The sequence below is a fragment of the Benincasa hispida genome, chromosome 4 (genome assembly GCF_027475165.1).
Source record: "Benincasa hispida cultivar pf3 chromosome 4, pf3_genome.v1.1, whole genome shotgun sequence".
NCBI classification, from domain to species: domain Eukaryota; kingdom Viridiplantae; phylum Streptophyta; class Magnoliopsida; order Cucurbitales; family Cucurbitaceae; genus Benincasa; species Benincasa hispida.
In genome coordinates this window covers 1,609,586-1,627,119 of record NC_143481.1, presented here as the reverse complement: position 1 = coordinate 1,627,119, position 17,534 = coordinate 1,609,586, and the positions used below count along the sequence as shown (strand labels likewise).

The 17,534-nt window shown below is 35.4% G+C and overlaps 1 protein-coding gene across 2 annotated transcripts; it reads right to left on the bottom strand.

Annotated features, from left to right (window-relative positions):
* Positions 1-291: 291 nt before the first annotated feature.
* Positions 292-16,965, bottom strand: LOC120075348 (RNA recognition motif (RRM)-containing protein). Of its 2 annotated transcripts, XM_039028651.2 has the most exons (18): positions 16,654-16,965; positions 15,981-16,069; positions 15,753-15,888; positions 15,542-15,587; positions 6,829-6,889; positions 6,586-6,735; positions 6,141-6,260; positions 5,893-6,058; positions 5,114-5,226; positions 4,960-5,031; positions 4,075-4,296; positions 3,919-3,977; positions 3,723-3,807; positions 3,454-3,591; positions 2,601-2,825; positions 1,710-2,506; positions 1,316-1,482; positions 292-874 (listed from the first exon to the last, which is right to left on the bottom strand). In XM_039028651.2, the coding sequence occupies exons 2-18, from the start codon at positions 16,053-16,055 to the stop codon at positions 630-632; spliced, it is 2,877 nt and encodes a 958-aa protein (XP_038884579.1). In that variant the 5' UTR covers positions 16,056-16,069; positions 16,654-16,965; the 3' UTR covers positions 292-629. The 2 variants fall into 2 exon arrangements, with proteins under 2 accessions (XP_038884579.1, XP_090168917.1); XM_090312791.1 differs by lacking the exon at positions 15,542-15,587 and having other exon boundaries at positions 16,654-16,892.
* Between the last annotated feature and the right edge of the window lie 569 nt (positions 16,966-17,534).

Sequence of the window (17,534 nt, the reverse complement as noted above, 5' to 3'; positions counted from 1 at the left end):
GAAATGCCAACATCAAATATACTAGACAAGTTTTTTGGACGACCACAATAAAATCTTTACACAACCATATGACAGATTTTTATTATTTTTCAAAGTCGTAAGGACTGATTACAACTTGAGGATAGTTCAAGTAAACAGCAGATATATTATTAGAATAAAATAGAGATGAATAATCTTTTCGAGTTAGCCATCAGCATCGCAGTTGAAGCAAGCATAGGCTGGGGAAGATGCGAAGAAAAATTGTAGGGGATAAAGAATATTTTAAACTCTTGGAAATTAGAAGCGTACAGGTGAAGGAAATTTAGAACTTTTATACCAAACGGCTCTTCAAGTGGGGATATGGGGGAATGGTAAAGAAAATGTTCTGATATAAATGTAACATATTTAGTACAAACATGATCATGGGAATTTTCATTTCAATGGGGAACACATTAACTTCCTATCAATTAACATCTTTACCATACACAACATTTCCCTTTCTCTCCACAACATTCATACCTTGTTTTTCTTAAAACATCAACTGGCAACAAAATTAGATACGTTTTTCTCTGACACTCGACCTGGCTAAAACTCTCACATCCCTTCATTGCGAGAACACTTTGCTTGGCAGAATCTGATCGAAAGAATTCTTATTTTCCTCGTTTTCTCCTATCCCTATCTCTTTCTTTACCTCTATCTCGTTCGTGATCATCCCTTTCTCTGCTACCACTCTTTTCGCGGTCTCTGTCTCGTGATCTGTCTCGCTCCCTGTCCATGTCATTTTCCCTGTCTCTGTCTCGATTCAATAACTTTCGTACTGGGCTATCACTATGGCTCTGGCTACGGTGCAGCTTCCTTGATGAATCATGGCTATCATCGGGTCTATCCCTCCTCTCTGAACAGGTACACAGAGGAAAGGGATTTTTGAGTATACATGCCAACAAGAAACTCAAACTATAGTAATTAATCTATTGCAACTTCAAGAGAGAACATTGGACAAGTATTTACTATAAAATCATATTATGTAATCCCATAAAATTTCCCAAATGCATCATTTCAGGAGCGGAAAAACATGAATATAATCACAGGCACAAAAATGACAGATCTTATCCTGACTCTAGGACCAACTGATTCCAGAGAGAGTAAAAAGGAGCAGTTTTTCCACACTATGACAATGGCTACCGATAAGAAACTTAAGTAGATGAACATGTAATAAACTAAATACTAGAAGGTAACTAATTTTACTTAACAATAAAGTAACCAAAAGATCAGATCATAAATAAACTTCAAACAAATCTGGAATCATCTGTCTAAAAGGTGATGAAGTGACACTTACTCTTCCTTGATGCAGTCTCATTGGAATCTGTCAGTCCGTATTCAGATTCTAGTTGTTTCCGATATATCAAAACTTTTCTCTCAATTTCCTCTGCACTTTTGATGCCCCGTTCTTCCAAGGACTCACGATATTCAATCAAAGCCACTTCTACACGTCTTAACTTTTGTCTGTCATAATAAATTCATTTGAACATGCAGCAAAATCCAATAAGATTTGTTAGATCTATTTTAGATGTGCTTAAAATTAAAAAGTTTCAATATAATGACACACACTTATCAGAACGCATGCATGGATCAATAACCAGCAGGGCCAATAAGCCACCAGTTTTGAATCTAAAAAAAAAATAAAAAATAAAAAAAGAAGAAATTGTAAGTTTTAGAAGTTGACTATGTACCTCTGCTCTTCATTCAACCCACTATCAGGTTGCATGAGGACACTTGCCTCCGTAGTAATCTCCATCTCATCAGCTTTACTAGGACCATCACCTGCATTTTCACTTCCAGAAGATGAATAACTCAAACCGAGACCCCTAGCACCTCCTTTTTGCTCATTGTCACTTTCATCATCCTCCCTAGCCCATTTAGAGGCAGGCAAAACAGGATCATTCTTCCCAGACTTAGTGAAGCCTTTTAGTTCAGGTTGTGGAATGGAAAGAGTTTGAGCCATAGGCACAGAACCCATTCTTTGGAAATCTGCCTCGTTATCCCCAAAACGGTTCCAACCAGAAATTTCTGCTGGATCTCGTTCAGCTTTAGTCTCTCTTGAGCTACTTGAATATCTTCCAGAATGAGAATTACTATATTTTAAGTCTTCATCAAGTTCATATCCACTCTGTTTTTCTGCCTCTTCAAGACTTAGCAAACGAGCAACCATCATTTCTCTACCACCAACAAGAGACAACCCATTATGCCTGCATCTTCTTTCCAATTCTCCAAAGGGAAGATTCATCAACTCCTTCATGGCTCCTCCTTTGCCCATTGCCAATTCAGCATCTTGATTGATTTTACTCCCATCTCCTAAATCATCACAATTGGCCTTCCGTTCAATCTCAGGGGCATCACCACATAATGAATGAAAAGGGATCACACCAGAGTTTCCCAACCGAAGGAACGTGGCTCGCAATCCATTCACATAAGCATCTGAGAATAGAAACCAATCGGACCAAACTTGCAATAATTTCAGTACTCGTTCCTACATAATCAGAGACATGTATAATCTTAGCACATACAGCAAAAGTAATAAGTTGGTCTCCAACGGCTATAGGTGAAATACTAAATGATCCTACCTTGAGGGCCTCTGCCGTAATTCTCCCTGTTATGCTGCGATATAGATCATTGAAGCTCTCAATGATGTCAGGTAATGTTGCTTCAAATTTCGTGCGGTATGCAGATGCATTCTTTACAGGAGCACTACTGTTATGAAGGATATCAGACACAAGCATCAACCTTGCAACCTTGGTTGGAATAGGAGTTTCTCTAAGCGTTAAAGATTCTGTTAGAACTTCAACTATCTGCAATTTAAAAAATTAAATAGATCAACGAAGTGAACAACTTCCTATCAAACTTAATACAGAAAAAATGCAGACATTCCACGGATCATGAAAAAGTGGAATGAGCTTTTTTTTTCTCAAGAAAACACAATTTTTTCAGGGATGAAATAACATAATAGCATGCTTTTCAAGGGGACAAATATGTATATATATATATATATATATCTTTTTTTGACAAACATAGAAGCATTGCTTTCAAAAGGCAATCATTCTCACCCAGAAAAAAAACAAATGGATCTTATGTTGGGTACATCAGTTAGAGAGTGTAAACTGTACAAGATCACAAAAATATAGGCTATGGGAAGTATTCTTATATGATAAAACTCTAGAATTATACAGAAAGAGGAATAATGAAAATGATAAAACTGAGAACCATAAATAAATGACCCTTAACAAACAGATGAAACGGTTGTAAATAACGATCTAAGAAGCAGAAGAAAAAGCATACGCATATAAACAAGCTGGTATGCTTTAACATCTTTAGTGTAGTATTAGTAATATTAGTTTCAAAAAGGATAAAAAAAAGCCTATCCATATTTGTTCACAAACAGACTACACAGTTCGACAATTGCCTTAATATCATATCTACCTCTCCAGCTGCATCAGCATTATCCAATGCAAACCCCATTGCTTCCTTTATCTGACTCCTTTCTAGTGTCAATGCCCGAAGCATGTCCTCAAACTCATCCCTTTGCGAATCAGTTAATGTTCTTTCAAGCTCCACGCGCTATAGATGAACCCCCAAAAAAGAGAAATAACGATAGAAAGAGAACAAAGGAAAAAAAGAACAGTCAGTTCAGTAAAATGCAAAATGCAGTAATGATAGAAATAGGATAAAAAAATTAAAGTGACAATTACTCTGCTTCTTCCAGCAGCATAAGTGGGACCAGACTCCTTTTCAAGCTCTGGGCTTTTAGCAGTTGGAAGAGGCGGTGGAACCCATCTGCAGATTCAACATAATTAACATTTATGGCATTGATCGAGGGTCTGACTCATGTTGCCACTATAAATTAGAACCGAAACCACCCCTGCAAATAGTTTCAAACTAACATACCTCCCACTACCAGTTATCATGATAAAAGGTTCAGTTCTCCACCTTTGAAGAGTATCCCCCTAAATTCAAGTAGAAATAGAAGGCACATGTAGACTATAAAGCAGATATACTTGATCTCTGAATGATCATTTGGATAAGTACATATAAGTTATTTACCTGAGCAAATGAATAAAGTCGCCAAACATAATAAGTATGTTCTTTTGAACCAAGCTCAAACAAGAAGTTGAAGAGAGGATTTCCCCGACCCCTCTCCATAATAGCTTGTTCAAAGACACAACCTCCATCCAGAACATAAAGAGCCATAGTGTCAATGACATGGTGGAGATGATCATCCTCAGGTGGTTCAACGGTAATATCAGGAATGTTGGGTGTCAGAACCTAGCAATGCCAGTTAAAACATCAGTAAGAAAAATAGAATAATTGAATCTATTTCCAGATGGAGAAAATAAAGGGATAGACTAAGATCCAAATACGACGAGCAGGGAAGGGACCATATTCAATCGAGACAATGCAAGCCTCAAAAGTTAAGGCACCATGAGCTAAAATATCTCGAGATAAACAAGTAAATAATATTGCTCCCCACGGTAACTCCTTAAACATGGAAACAGTACTATTATGCTTTCTAATCTCAAATCTATTTCAAAGAGACTTAAATATGCAAAATGAGTAAGTCTAAAACAACACAAGCAGCATAAATTATACTTTAGCTATGGCAAGCCATTACTTAGACATACAAGAATTGCATTAACGCTCAACTCCTAATTACACCCAATTCAATAATAAATAGCCACCCAAAACATGACAGATGAAGAGGTCCTGACAGTAAAAATTAAAGATAAACTTCAATGATTTATGATTAATGATAAGGTTGTACAACTTAGCTACTAAAAAGGTCCATAGATTGACGAGGACCTCATAATAATTAAAATAAGAACAGATAGTTTATGCAATAATATTATGCAAACATAACATTTTGATAACAAATCGCAATAATAAAGCATAGAAAATAATGAGTTAAGGAAGAAACTAAAGGTATCCAACCAGTTCAGAATTTTGATTTGGGACAGAAGTGACTGGCGGTCCTGATGAGCCAGATAAGATAACAGTCCCACCCTGTCAATCAGAGAAGGCGAAATCAAAAGATGTTGAATTGCTCTAATTTACTTCAAATGTAAATCCAGTAGAAACAACGAACCTCCTTACTTCTAATGGCCATATGACCTGGAGGAGGTGCAGGTAATGCTTGGGATGGAAGAGCAACAGACTTTCCCCATCCAATTTTCAGTTCATATCCATAAACAACAACTCCTGCACATAAATACTTTAACCAATTTATACTTTTCTTCTCCAGATACGTTTAAAGGTATTACACAAATTCTTCATGATTAAAGTCGATTCCCTAAACAGCAATGATCTTACGAAAACATAATACTCAAGAATAAAAATTGGGAATCTTGAGTCATTTTCTGATTTAATAATTCAATTATCTATATATAGAATCATATTGCAGGAATGAAATGAGTCAATTTATTATTGAATTGCTGGGTAAGCTCATCAAAGGTATTTCTTTTGCAGCAAGATTCAGAGCACTCTTCCCCGACACTGCTGAACTGTTGGTTAGAGGTATTCTATTCCAGGTTTTGGGTTCAAACTTCTAGAGGAATGCTTAATTAGAGAAAATACTTTATGTCATTAAAATAGGATTAAGGCATAAAGATTTCTCAATGGAGTAGGACGTGTGTGGAGCCCAAGCCAGAACTAGGATATAGAAACGTGAGTGAAGTATCTAAAGAATCAAAGCTATTGCATAAGACGATGAAACTACGAAAACAATTGATAACGTAAAAGCAAATTTCATTAGATAATTATTGATAATTAAAAGAAATACCATAGTAAAACATAAATATTCACAATAGTTAACAAGAATTATGAGGCAGTAACTCTAGAATATAAACAAAAGAAAACAGAACAAACCCTGCATTTCATCCTTTGCAGCTTGGCCATCAGCTCTATTCATGAAAGCTACAAATCCACAATTTCTTTGTCGTCTTCGTTCCTCCTCTGTCCTTGGCCACATTATCTTTACACTAGCAATTGGTCCAAATCTTCCAAAAGTTCGAAGAAGAAAATTCTCATCAACCTAAAAAGGTTAAGATAAAAATGAGATGGGATATTTTTCTGTACTAAGACACAAGATACAGAAGAGTAGAGAAAAAATGTACCTGTGGAGATAAATTTCCTACATAAAGGTTAGTCGTTTGAGGATCTCCATCATCAAATGATCCAGGGAACTTTCCACTAGGATCAAAGTCATCAGGCAGTTCATCAAATCGACTAGATGGCTAGATATTGAAAAACAGAAATCAGTGCATTGCATGTGTAAGAAAATTGACGATGAAAAACAAGTTAAACCTAACATAAGATAGTATAATAAAATAATAATAAATATACGACCCAGACAAACAAATATGAGAGCATGCATGTATTACCTAATGGAATACACAAAAGAGAAACATTATAGTGCACAAGTTGTTATATTAACATAGTTAAAATAGAAGAAAACACCTCAAGAAACGTATTATCTGATTTAGAATTAAAAGACAACAGCTATAAGAAGAGGAAAAAAGAAAAATGAACTAGCAGAAACTTTGGTCTCTTGGCACTTACTGTTGAGATTTCTCCATGGCGTCCCTCCCGCCAATGTTCACGATCTTGATTTCGTCTTTCCCTCAGCTCTTGCTCATGCTTCAGCTCCTCCATAAAATGATCGATGTTCCTAGACTTCCCCTTTTCTTTCTCCTTTGGCTTTTCCAGCTCCTACACAATGTAAAATATTTCAGTCTTCAAAACAAAATATTATTCCTACGGACTTCATCTAAAATCATCCAGACACATGAAAAGTAGAGTTACCTTCTTGTCAGATTCTTTTCCCTTGGATGCCAATGGAGGTGGAATGAAAGATGGCACATATCTGCAAACAAGTATCAAAGAAGAACCTCCAACTCAGTATAGATTGCTCCAGGGAAGGGAGGGAGTAAAGGCAGCAAACAATTTTGGCCATTCTGTTCCAGCACAGTTCTCGAAAGTAGCTCATGTTAGACCTTCTTTAGGCAATCCCACACCCACTTAAAGCAAAATAAACACTAAAGGCTATCTTATAAATGACCTAATAGAATGAACTAAATTGATTTGGCTTAAGCACAAGTTAACGTAAGTGCAAAAACCATCTATGATCAAATTTCCCTTCGAACATAACATCAATTCAAGGATACAGTACCAATTTCCACCTTTGATCAATAAAAGCTATCTTGTACATTTAGCACACAAAAACCCTGATAAAAATACATTGAAAGAATCACAGCCAACCCTATACTTTTTTTTTAATAAGAAACCAAACTTTATGGAAACAGAGAGACAACCTATGGATGGGGGAAGTGAAATCCCCTCCCAAAACTTGTCATTAGAGACTCCTAATCATTAATAATCGTTGTAAAGCTAAAATTACAAAGAAATCCTTTTTATTGGAACACCACCAGGAAGCTAAATGTTGCACACTATAACAAAAATAATCCACAATATTTTTCTAGTATTAAAAAATTTTATAGTTTCTCTCCTTCTAAATTAACTACAAAATTATAATAAATCATCATAGGATTTGTTTATTATTAATACAGCTCAACCTACACGCCCACTAATTCCACAGGTACAAATCATTATAGGATTATCAACTAAATATATAAACAAAGAATGGAACTTGGAATATTTACCAAATATGTTTTAGAATGGAGTTTGGTTTTTTATATAAATTAATCTTTCTAAAATAATTTACCAAAGTTTAAAAAATACTGTGTGTGTGTGTACATGCAAGATTATAATATAACTGTTTTCATTTTTAGAATAGAAACAGATTTCATTGATGAATGAAATAGGGAGCAGCCCCAAAGCACCTATAGGTAGATTACATGATTGTTCATCAATTTGAAATCAAAGAAGACAGGCTGCAATTGTTAAAAAGGTGTTTATATTTAAACCAATATAAAGCATGGAAAAGAATTAAATCCAAAATAAGATGAAAGGTGGGGAAGTGTCCCTGAAGATTCAACCATCCCTTTTGCCCCATTGAAGAAGAAAAGGAGGGAAAAAAACTCTAGTGAAAGCGAGCCACCATAACAACTCCAATAGATCTTTGCCCTTCTCTAGAGGCTTTGGTTTGAACGAAACTCTGAAGATCTTTCATGGTCATGAACTAGATAGGGATGTTTTTTGGGATCTTGTCACTCTTTTAGCTTCTACTTGGTCTTCTACCTTTAAATTATTTTGTAATTATAGCCAAACTCATATTTACACCAGTTAGGCTTCTTTTTTGTAACATGGTGGTGTGTGGGGATATCTCATCTCCCCCTCGTTGGTATTCTCCTTTTAATAATGAAAGTTATGTTTCTTAAAAAAAAAATGAAACAACAACAGCAACAACAACAGAAAACAAACAAACTTTGAGGCACCATGAAATAGGGTGCCCCTACCAAAACAAATGCCAGAAGATCAAAATTGCAGTTTGGCAAGGCCAAAGACCAACCAAAGGCATCCAGAAATTAGTTGCAAAAATAGGAAGCGAAATTAATTGCAAAATTTCAAAGTGAATTTTTTTGGATAAAAAAGTCAGGAAGTGAAATTTAAATTGATGTAAACCAATTCTTGGAAGAAACTCAATATAATTCAATGTGTCAAATACATGGGAGAGGCCTCTATTTATAATGGATAGTAAAAGATGATAAATTAAGGAATTACCCTAATTAACCTTATTCTCCCTACATCATAAATGTAGATTGGGTTGCAATGATGGGTTTCAAACCTTAGCCCCAATAAAAATTTGAAGCACCGCTTATGCCCTCCATGTCAACAAACCAATGGTTGGTTACCCTTCTTTCTATCACTTTTTATCGGTTGGTTCATCCGAGAAGGGATTTTTGGGTTTAGGTCACTACCATCCAAGAGTTTCTCTTGTAGATCTCGTTTCCATATCCTTTGCTCTTGTCCTCCATCTCAGGGTGCCTCAACTTTCTTCTCTCTATAAAGTGAAAATCCAAGTTAACTTCTTTGCTTAGCAAGTTTTGTACGAAAGTAAACACCCAGGACTGTCCCAAAGACATTCTTCTTTTAAATTGTGCCCACAATCGTATGCAGTCGAAGGAGGATCTTGACCATTTATTGTGGGGTTGCTAGTTTATTTATTTCGTTTGGAAGCTGTGCTTTAAGTCATCTCAGATTGCTCCGTCTCCTAACCAAACTTTGTTCAATGATCAAAAAAGGTGCTCCTGAACTCTCCCATTCGGGATAAGGGAGGAATTTTGTGGCTTTTTTTTAAGGACTAATCAAGGAATTATCCTAACGAACCTTATTCTCCCTACATAAGGAATAGAATATCTGGAGGGGCTAATAAACCTTCTAAAGCAGTTTGGAAAGTTGTTAGGTTTAACACTTCTTTTTTGGGTGTTTGTTAATCAAGCTTTTTCTAATTAGCAGTTTAATCTCATTCGAGTCTATTCTTGTAGGTAATGTTGGGACTCCTTTTCTAGCGGGTTTTTTTTTTTTCTTTTTGTATGTTCATGTACATCGTTTCATTTTTCTCAATGACAGTGTGGTTTCTTATTATTATTATTTTATTAAAAAAATGCACCATCCCCCAATGAAGATAAAGAATCTACTCGATTTCAACTTGAGAACTGAATACAAGAAACATCTACCATTGGGTTTGCTCTTACCTAGTGTATATATGGATATACACTTTATCAACTCATGCCAAAGTCGGTCTATTTCCAAAAGGAAAAACCCAAAGTCATATAGCCAATAAGGCATCGTGAGCTACCAAATTGCAGCAGCTCCAAACAAATGCCCCTTTTAGCATAAAAAAGCCTATTCTTCCGTTAATCAAACCTCCCTAAACTTCTATCCATAATCAGATCCCAAAATGACATACATCAAGGATTTTTTTTTTTAATCAAACAAGCCCCCAAAATACAACAATAGCCGATTTATCTTTTAAGTCCTTTACCCCATATTAAGTTTCTCATATCTACCAACCTGAGCATAGTTGAATTAGTTAAGGTATTACATTTCCAACTACAAGGTTAGAGGTCTGAATCCTCATTCTCACATCTTGTTGAACTCAAAAGACGACTCTCTTATCTAGAAATAAATAAACAAAATCCTCATGCAAGCACAAACTTATGGTCCCCTTCTGAAACAAATAAATCTAGGAATCTTTTCTTCCAAATATTTTGAAGAAATCACATGAACCCCTTGGGCTAAGACATTGTGAGCCTCCCAAATCATTAATTGCCTCGAAGACTTCCAACTCTTCAAAGGGTCTCCCAACCATCATTAGCTGTTCTTCAAAAGAAATAACTTTTCAATCAATCCCCTCAAAGATGAACCTCACGTTCTTGTGTTCTCCATCTCACCTTATCAAATCAAGATTTCACCAACTTCTAGTTATAAAAACAATTCCACCACTAGGGTTAACCTTAGAGGCTTCTCTGCCTGGAATTAGACCATTTAACATGCCCGAGTTCTCTTGTTACTGGAGCTTGTTTGGAGATAGTTTAGTTCTCATATTTTGAAAAAAGTACGTTAAACCATTATATTAGTTTCTTCATATGTTGATCTATACTGAAATGACAGCCCTTTTTGGTGGAAACAGGAAAGACTTTCATTTCTTTCCCTTCAAATATTGTGTTCCTTCTGAACCACAACCTATGCACTTTTTTGTTTCCTTTTAAGTGTTACACAATCACTACTGACATAAACCATAAGTCCTAACCAACAAAATAAGAATAAGAATAAGCCAATTTTACAACCCCCGAGGTCTCTCAGAGCCTAGATTTCCCTCACTCTCCCCTTTGCCACCGTGCCACAACTGAGCCCCATTGACTATTTTGCACTGTCATAAAGAAGTCTAATAAATTGGCACAGTGCACACTTCAGTAAACCCCCTAACATGGGGTATTTTTCTCCTTTGTATAAGATATCGAGATTTCATTGGTTAGATGAAATTTACAAAATGAGTGGGGAAAGAGGCCCAAGCTATTGAAAGTTACATAAACCAGTCCAACATACTCCTTAAAACTAATAGATAAAATGCAACAAACCGTGTGATCGCCAATTCCTGTTACGATCAATCTGACTACTTAAGTACTCAACTGGTGATTGCCATCAACCTGCAGAAACCATCAAATGTTTCATTCTCAAGCCCTCTATGTAATTTTAATGTTGTTTCTGTAGAATACTACATCATCCCCCACCAATTGCATCCCTTATAGATAATAATAATTGTTCAAAAACTTTTTATGATCGATCCATCAAAACACTGAAACGCTAAAGCATCTTAAAAACAGCGTGCAGGTAGTTGTGGTTGAAAAGGCATTGGAAAAACAGATGAAGCCACCTCTCCACACTACTACACACAGTAGTTTGTATCACGAGGGATTTTAGGGCACCTTTCTTGCATGTGTTTGTTGTATTTAATCCTCCATGGCTTAAAGAGTCCAGAACAAGAAATTGACTTTTTATGAGCTCCTTATATCCCACAAATTACCTTTGTCAAATTCACCTGTAAAGCTTCTCTCATAGCAAAGGTTGTGCTCTGCCTCTTTCTATATTTCATTGCTTTAGTGACATTGTCTTGCTTTGTATACCAAAAAAAGGGCATAAATGATGCCAAGATGTCGGAACAATTTGGTCAGGTTTATACCTAGTCCAAAGGCACATTTGAATATCCTATAGATAAGAGGTGCAATAATCATAGCTGGAGTAGTAGGGGAAGAATATGCCAGGATAACACTAGATGTGGCACAGGCACTATGCCTATGGGTTCATCTTCCCTTCAGTCATTATCCCGAGTTATCATTAAAGCATGATTGACGAATTAAGCTGGTTGGTGAGCTCAAACTAACCACTTGACAGTTCTGCTTCACTTAATTTTGTCCCTGAACGTCATTGGGCCCTGAGCATAACATTGCTTGCTTGACAGCTTGGCTATGTGAGCTAGCTAGGAAGGTGGTATGGAGTTTGGCTTAGCTGAGTAGTGGTGAGTAGCTAGAAAAGCTTGCCTTGGTTGTTGCTTGGTTTAGCTAGCTCGTGTCTAACCAAGGCTTGAAAGCTTGAATATTAAGCTCAGCTGGTGCCTAGAGAAGGTAACAAAGATCCTGGGTTTTGTAGCTTGCTACCTATCGAAGACAAGATAAGCTATATGGCAACTCATTTTGGCTTATATTTTAATTTTTACTTTCTCACCCCCAAGAGCCATATTGTTATTCCAACTTTTTAGTTCATAAGATCTTGAAAATTGGATTGATCAGATAAATTTCAAGTGGTCTTCAATCTTCAAGTTAAATGACAACAAAAAGTTTCTAGGAGCTTATGATCAACAATAGGACAAGCTAAATTCATAAAGAATAAAAGCGTTTGTGTGACTTATAAGAATATTGAGAAGCTTATGCACAATTTCCTTTGGGAAAGGGTGGATGAAGGAAAAAGGTCTCACTTGGTCAGATGGGAGATCATTGAGAGGTCAGTAGGAATGCCTATCAGGTGAGATTAAAGACACTTACTGAAATTTATAGAAAGATATTTCTAGAAGTTCCCTTCTTTCTCTCACTTAGTTCATTGTATGGTGGGAGAGGAGAACGAAAAGTATTTCTGGGAGGATCATTGGTAGGACCTTGTCCTCTTACCTTCGCATTTCTTCGTCTCTATCATTTTGCCTTCCTTTTAAAATAGGGTGGCTTATAATTTTTTTTATTTGGTCAAGGTGCTCAGTTCCTATTTTGTTTGGGTTTCATTACTCATTGACCCATAGAGAAGCGACGGATATTGCATCTCTCTTGGCCTTACGAGGGGAAATTTTTTTGATATTTGGGAGAAAGGAATTTCATGTCTGGAGTGCCATCCTTTCAAAGGACTTCCCTTGCAAATCATTTTTTTTTCTTTTGTTATCCATTGGACCCTCCTCCCATTCATGGGTCAATTTTTTCTATTAGTTGGAAGTTTAAGATTCCAAGGAAAGTGAACTTCTTCATCTAGTAAGTGTTACATGGTCAAGCTAACACTATGGAATGACTTGCAAGAAAGTTGTATGCGTTAGTTGACCCATTCTGTTGTACTCTACGTTGGAAGGCAGAAGAAGACTAGGATCACATTCTTTGGATATGCGCATTTGCAAATGTCATCTAGATTTTGTTCTTTATGACTTTTGACTTTTTGCTTGATCAACATAGGGCCATCAGGGATTTGATCGGGGAGTGCTCTATATGCCTTTTCGTGAAAAAATATTGGTCATATGGTTTATTGGGGTGTGCTCTATTTTGTGGGACCTATGGTGTGTGCAAAATACATAAGGTTTAGAAGGTTAGAGAGGGATCCAAGTTAGATTTGGTCCCTTGTTAAATTTCAGGTCTCTTTTTAGACTTCAATTTTGAAGAGCTTTCTTTTGTAATTACTCTTTAAACCCTGTTTTGTATAGTTGGAGTGCTTTCCTTTAATGGAGCATCCGCTTGGCTTTTTGTATGTCCTTGTATTCTTTCATTTTCTTTCTTTTAATGGGGCTTTTATTTGTGAGGCACATTATATATAAGGCGCACACCTAATGTGTGCCTCAACTTGATACACGTGCCTAGCGCCTAGGCACGTGCCTAGGAAGGCTTTTTAAAACACTAGTAATGCATAAAGAATTCAACCAAGAAGTCCATCAATGGTATTGAAGGTTAACATTGATTTCAATTTTCTAGACTTGACTATCAAAAATTTAACCTTCATTTCATATCAAATGATCCTCAAAGAAGAAACTTCCTTAATTACATAAAATGATTTTTTTTCTTTGATAATTAATTACATAAAATGATTTTAAATCTCTCTATCTTTATAACAATTTTAAAATTTTCCTTTTAAATAAGCACGGGGTGCAGTGGAAAAAACTTGCAATGAAATTTTAATTTCCCTTGAGAAAAAGCAGATTTCTAAAACCTTTTAATAAGATAGTAATTTCCAACTTTTGGAATAAATCATTCCGCACATGTATACTTCCCCTAAAAGAATCTAATTTCACAATATTAAATTCTACTTCATAACTAATGCAAGTTGCAGCAAAAAATTTAGCCTTATATTGCAAGAAACGGCTAAGTACCAGGGTAAAATTTTCAGAAAAATACATATGCATTTATTATCCAAATAAAAAAATAAAAATAAAACATATGCATGAAACTTAACCTACAAAACAGAGTGCAACTTATCTTCGTTTTCTTCTTTTCCTTTTTTATATCCGTGTGAGTGAGAGTGTGTGTGTGGGGCGAGAAGCAAAATACCAGGATTGCAATGCTAGACCAACCGACTGTTGCACTCAGAAATAAGAATAACTGTAATATGAAAGGGAAATTGTGAAAAATAGCACGTTTAGGTTTTCACCTTATAAAACTAGCACATTTTTTGAAAACTCGTAAAAATAGTTTTTCTCGGTCCATCTTGGGCGAGATCAACCACTGAGAATTAGTTAAAAATCAACTTTTTTCAACTTATCGATTGTTTTGGGCCTTCTCAATACATCTCGTCTGATTACACACCGAGTTTTGCTAATTTTTTTTTTTTTTTTTGTATTTTCCCAAATCTTATACTATTTTCAAATTTTCTCCAAATTTGATTATGTTTACTAAATATTATATCAAATTATTACGTAATTTTTCAAAATTTTAGCATAATTTATGTTTTCAAAATTTTATGAATTTCCAAAATTCCGAATGCGTTTTCCAAATTGATTCAACATTTTTAAATTTTGGGAAAGATCAAATTTTTCGAAAATTTGAATAAGATTTTGGATATATATAGAATCTCAGTGTTAATCTTGCCCAAGATTCCACAAAGAAAGTTCAAATATAGGAATTTCGGTGTTAACTATGCCCGGTATTTCACCGAGAAAGCTCAATAAATAGAATTTCGGTGTTATTTTGCCCGAGATTAGCACCGAGATGCACATAATCTCGATGTATAATCTGGCGAGATGTACCGAGAAAGCCTCAAACAGTCGATAAGTTAGAAAAAGTTGATTTTTTAACTAAAATCTTGTGGCCAATCTAGCCCGAGATGAACCAAGAAAAACTATTTTTACAAGTTTTTAAAAGATATGCTAGTTTTGTAAGGTAAAAACTTAAACGTGCTATTTTTGACAATTTTCCAATATGAAAATAGGCGGTCATTTGTAAATCAAAAACTAATATCTATCACAGTAGAAGTAGATAGTGAATTTAAGAATCTGAATTCACCACTGACTAGCAAGCTTTGTGTAATTCACTGCATTGTACAAGATTATATTATGAAAAAGGGAAAAAGGAACTTTCAGCACAATGACATGTCATGATGACTCTCTAGTTCTTCCACGTAGTTGAAACAGTAAAGACATTGAAAATGTGCTTAGCTGCTTAACTGAACAACATCAGGGCAGTGCCTTCTAGTTAAATCTATAATTCTCTATTTTGTGCAACCTTATCATCATTGTTGCATTAAAGATTAGAAATTTCAAACAAATCTTGCCTCGTCAAAATAGCATGAATATGGTCAATCAAAAGCATTTCTTTACCTACTTCCCTTCTTTGGAACAGATACCCCATCTTTGGACTTTTCACCTGCCATCCGGGAACGAATAAAAAGGCCCATACTTTTATTAATGTGTCCCCAAAATAATAGAAAACTAGCTATTTATCCACATTGCTGATATAAACAAAAATATGAATTTAAAAGCTTTGTCAGTAATTAACAAGTGCGTTGAAAAGACTTGTAGTGGCACTGACCCTCAGATTCACTCTTCAACTTCTCGTTGGGGTTGATAGTTCCTCCACGAACAAAAGTCTTAGACCCAGGTGCATTATCTCCTTGAAATGACTCCACAAATTCCGCATACAATCGAGCAGTTTCATCCTCCTCTCTCTACAAAATGTAATGAAATGAAATTAATGTGACCAATCAAGATCACTTAGTGACTCAGATGGTGGATTCACTAAGCAATTTAGACCCAATACCTTCTTCTTTGCCTCTTCCTCCTCCCTGTGTTTCTGGAAAGGAGTCTTCTTCCGAGTGATGGAAAATGAACTCATGTTTGCATCAATTTCTAGACAGCATTAATAAACGTTAAGTCCAGGCACAATCGGAAAAACCCACGTCAAAACTCAATTCATAAATCACTAAGCACGGCTGCCTAGATGACTAATAAACCGGGATTGCTTACTGATAAAGCTCAGAACAACCCAACACGCTTGGATTAATACTCTTGCGATTTACCCACTAGCATTAATACAAAGTGGCCACGAATTTTTTTCACGAACGAAGCACAAATTAAGAAGACCAAAGCCAAACAAATTTAATCCCTTTCGAATTCAGCTTTCCAAGAAAGACTTAGTCTAGGTGTTCAGTCAGTGAACCATAAACAAGCAACAGCAACGCGCGTTTCACCTCAAAAATCCCACTAATCGAAAACCGATGCATCAAAATACACGACCTAAAATTGATAAATTGAAAACCGAACATAAACCAATAGTCTAACCATAAAGCCAGAGAAAAAATAATCCAATAAAACTAAACATTGATACGAAAGCCAGCTCGCTTGGAAGAATAATATAAACCAAAAATGAATGGTGATTCCGCATCGAAGCACACAGTACAATTGGTACAAAAGGCTGAATGGATACAACTTACAATGGAACTGGAAACGTGAAAATCAGTGCTAGGGTTCCGGCAGAGTGGAAGGATAATCTATGAAGGTTTAAAGTGGTTTCTTCCAGAGGGCACGGTGGCGCGATAACAAGACGACGGGCGGAGATTAAAGAAGAAAAGGTCAGATTTGAGTTTCAGTGCAGAAGAGCAGAAGCAGGAGCAACCCGGGAAAATTAATAAATTATGTTACCCTTACCGCTGGTTACAAATTGTAGAGTCGCGGTACTCGTCGGTCACCCAGGTTTTTTACATTTTATACGGTCCCAAAATTACCTCACTCTGCATTTTAGTCGTAATATTAAATTTTCTATTATATCGTAGAAAAATATATAAAATATAAATAACAAAGTACTGCTAAGGTAAATATAATATAGAAAATAAACTTGTTAACTTATTTAAATATTATTTACTAATTTATTTTTTTTTAATTTTTAAAAATATTCATCGACATTGACATTTTAACAAAATTAAGACCTAAACATTTATGTTAACATCGATATTTTAAACATATTTGTACATTATTTTCTTTCTTTTTTATTTCCTTCTTTATTTTTCTCTTTCGAGTAAAACAAAGTAGATTAATGGAAATTTGAATCACGGGCCTAAAAGAATAGTATGTATCAATTATTGTTGAGTTGTGCTCAATCTCTCTACTTGTTAGGCTCTTTTCATTCTCAAGATAATGTAAAGCTTACTTTTTTAATTGAGTTTTCTTTATTTTCTTTTCTTTCTTCTTTATTTAATTAAACCATTGGTGATTAGATTTTTTTTAGTTAAACCATTGGTGTTTAGATTTTTTTTCCTTTTTACGTACATCTTTGATAAATGATACATGTTTCAATTCAACTAACTGAGTGATCGGT

Coding starts and splice junctions, on each gene's coding strand:
- LOC120075348 (XM_039028651.2), bottom strand. CDS start 16,055: ATGAGTTCATTTTCCATCACTCGGAAGAAGACTCCTTTCCAGAAACAC. Junction 15,889..15,980: donor AGGAAGAGGCAAAGAAGAAG/GTATTGGGTCTA, acceptor TACATTTTGTAG/AGAGAGGAGGATGAAACTGC. Junction 5,032..5,113: donor TGGCCATTAGAAGTAAGGAG/GTTCGTTGTTTC, acceptor TCTGATTGACAG/GGTGGGACTGTTATCTTATC.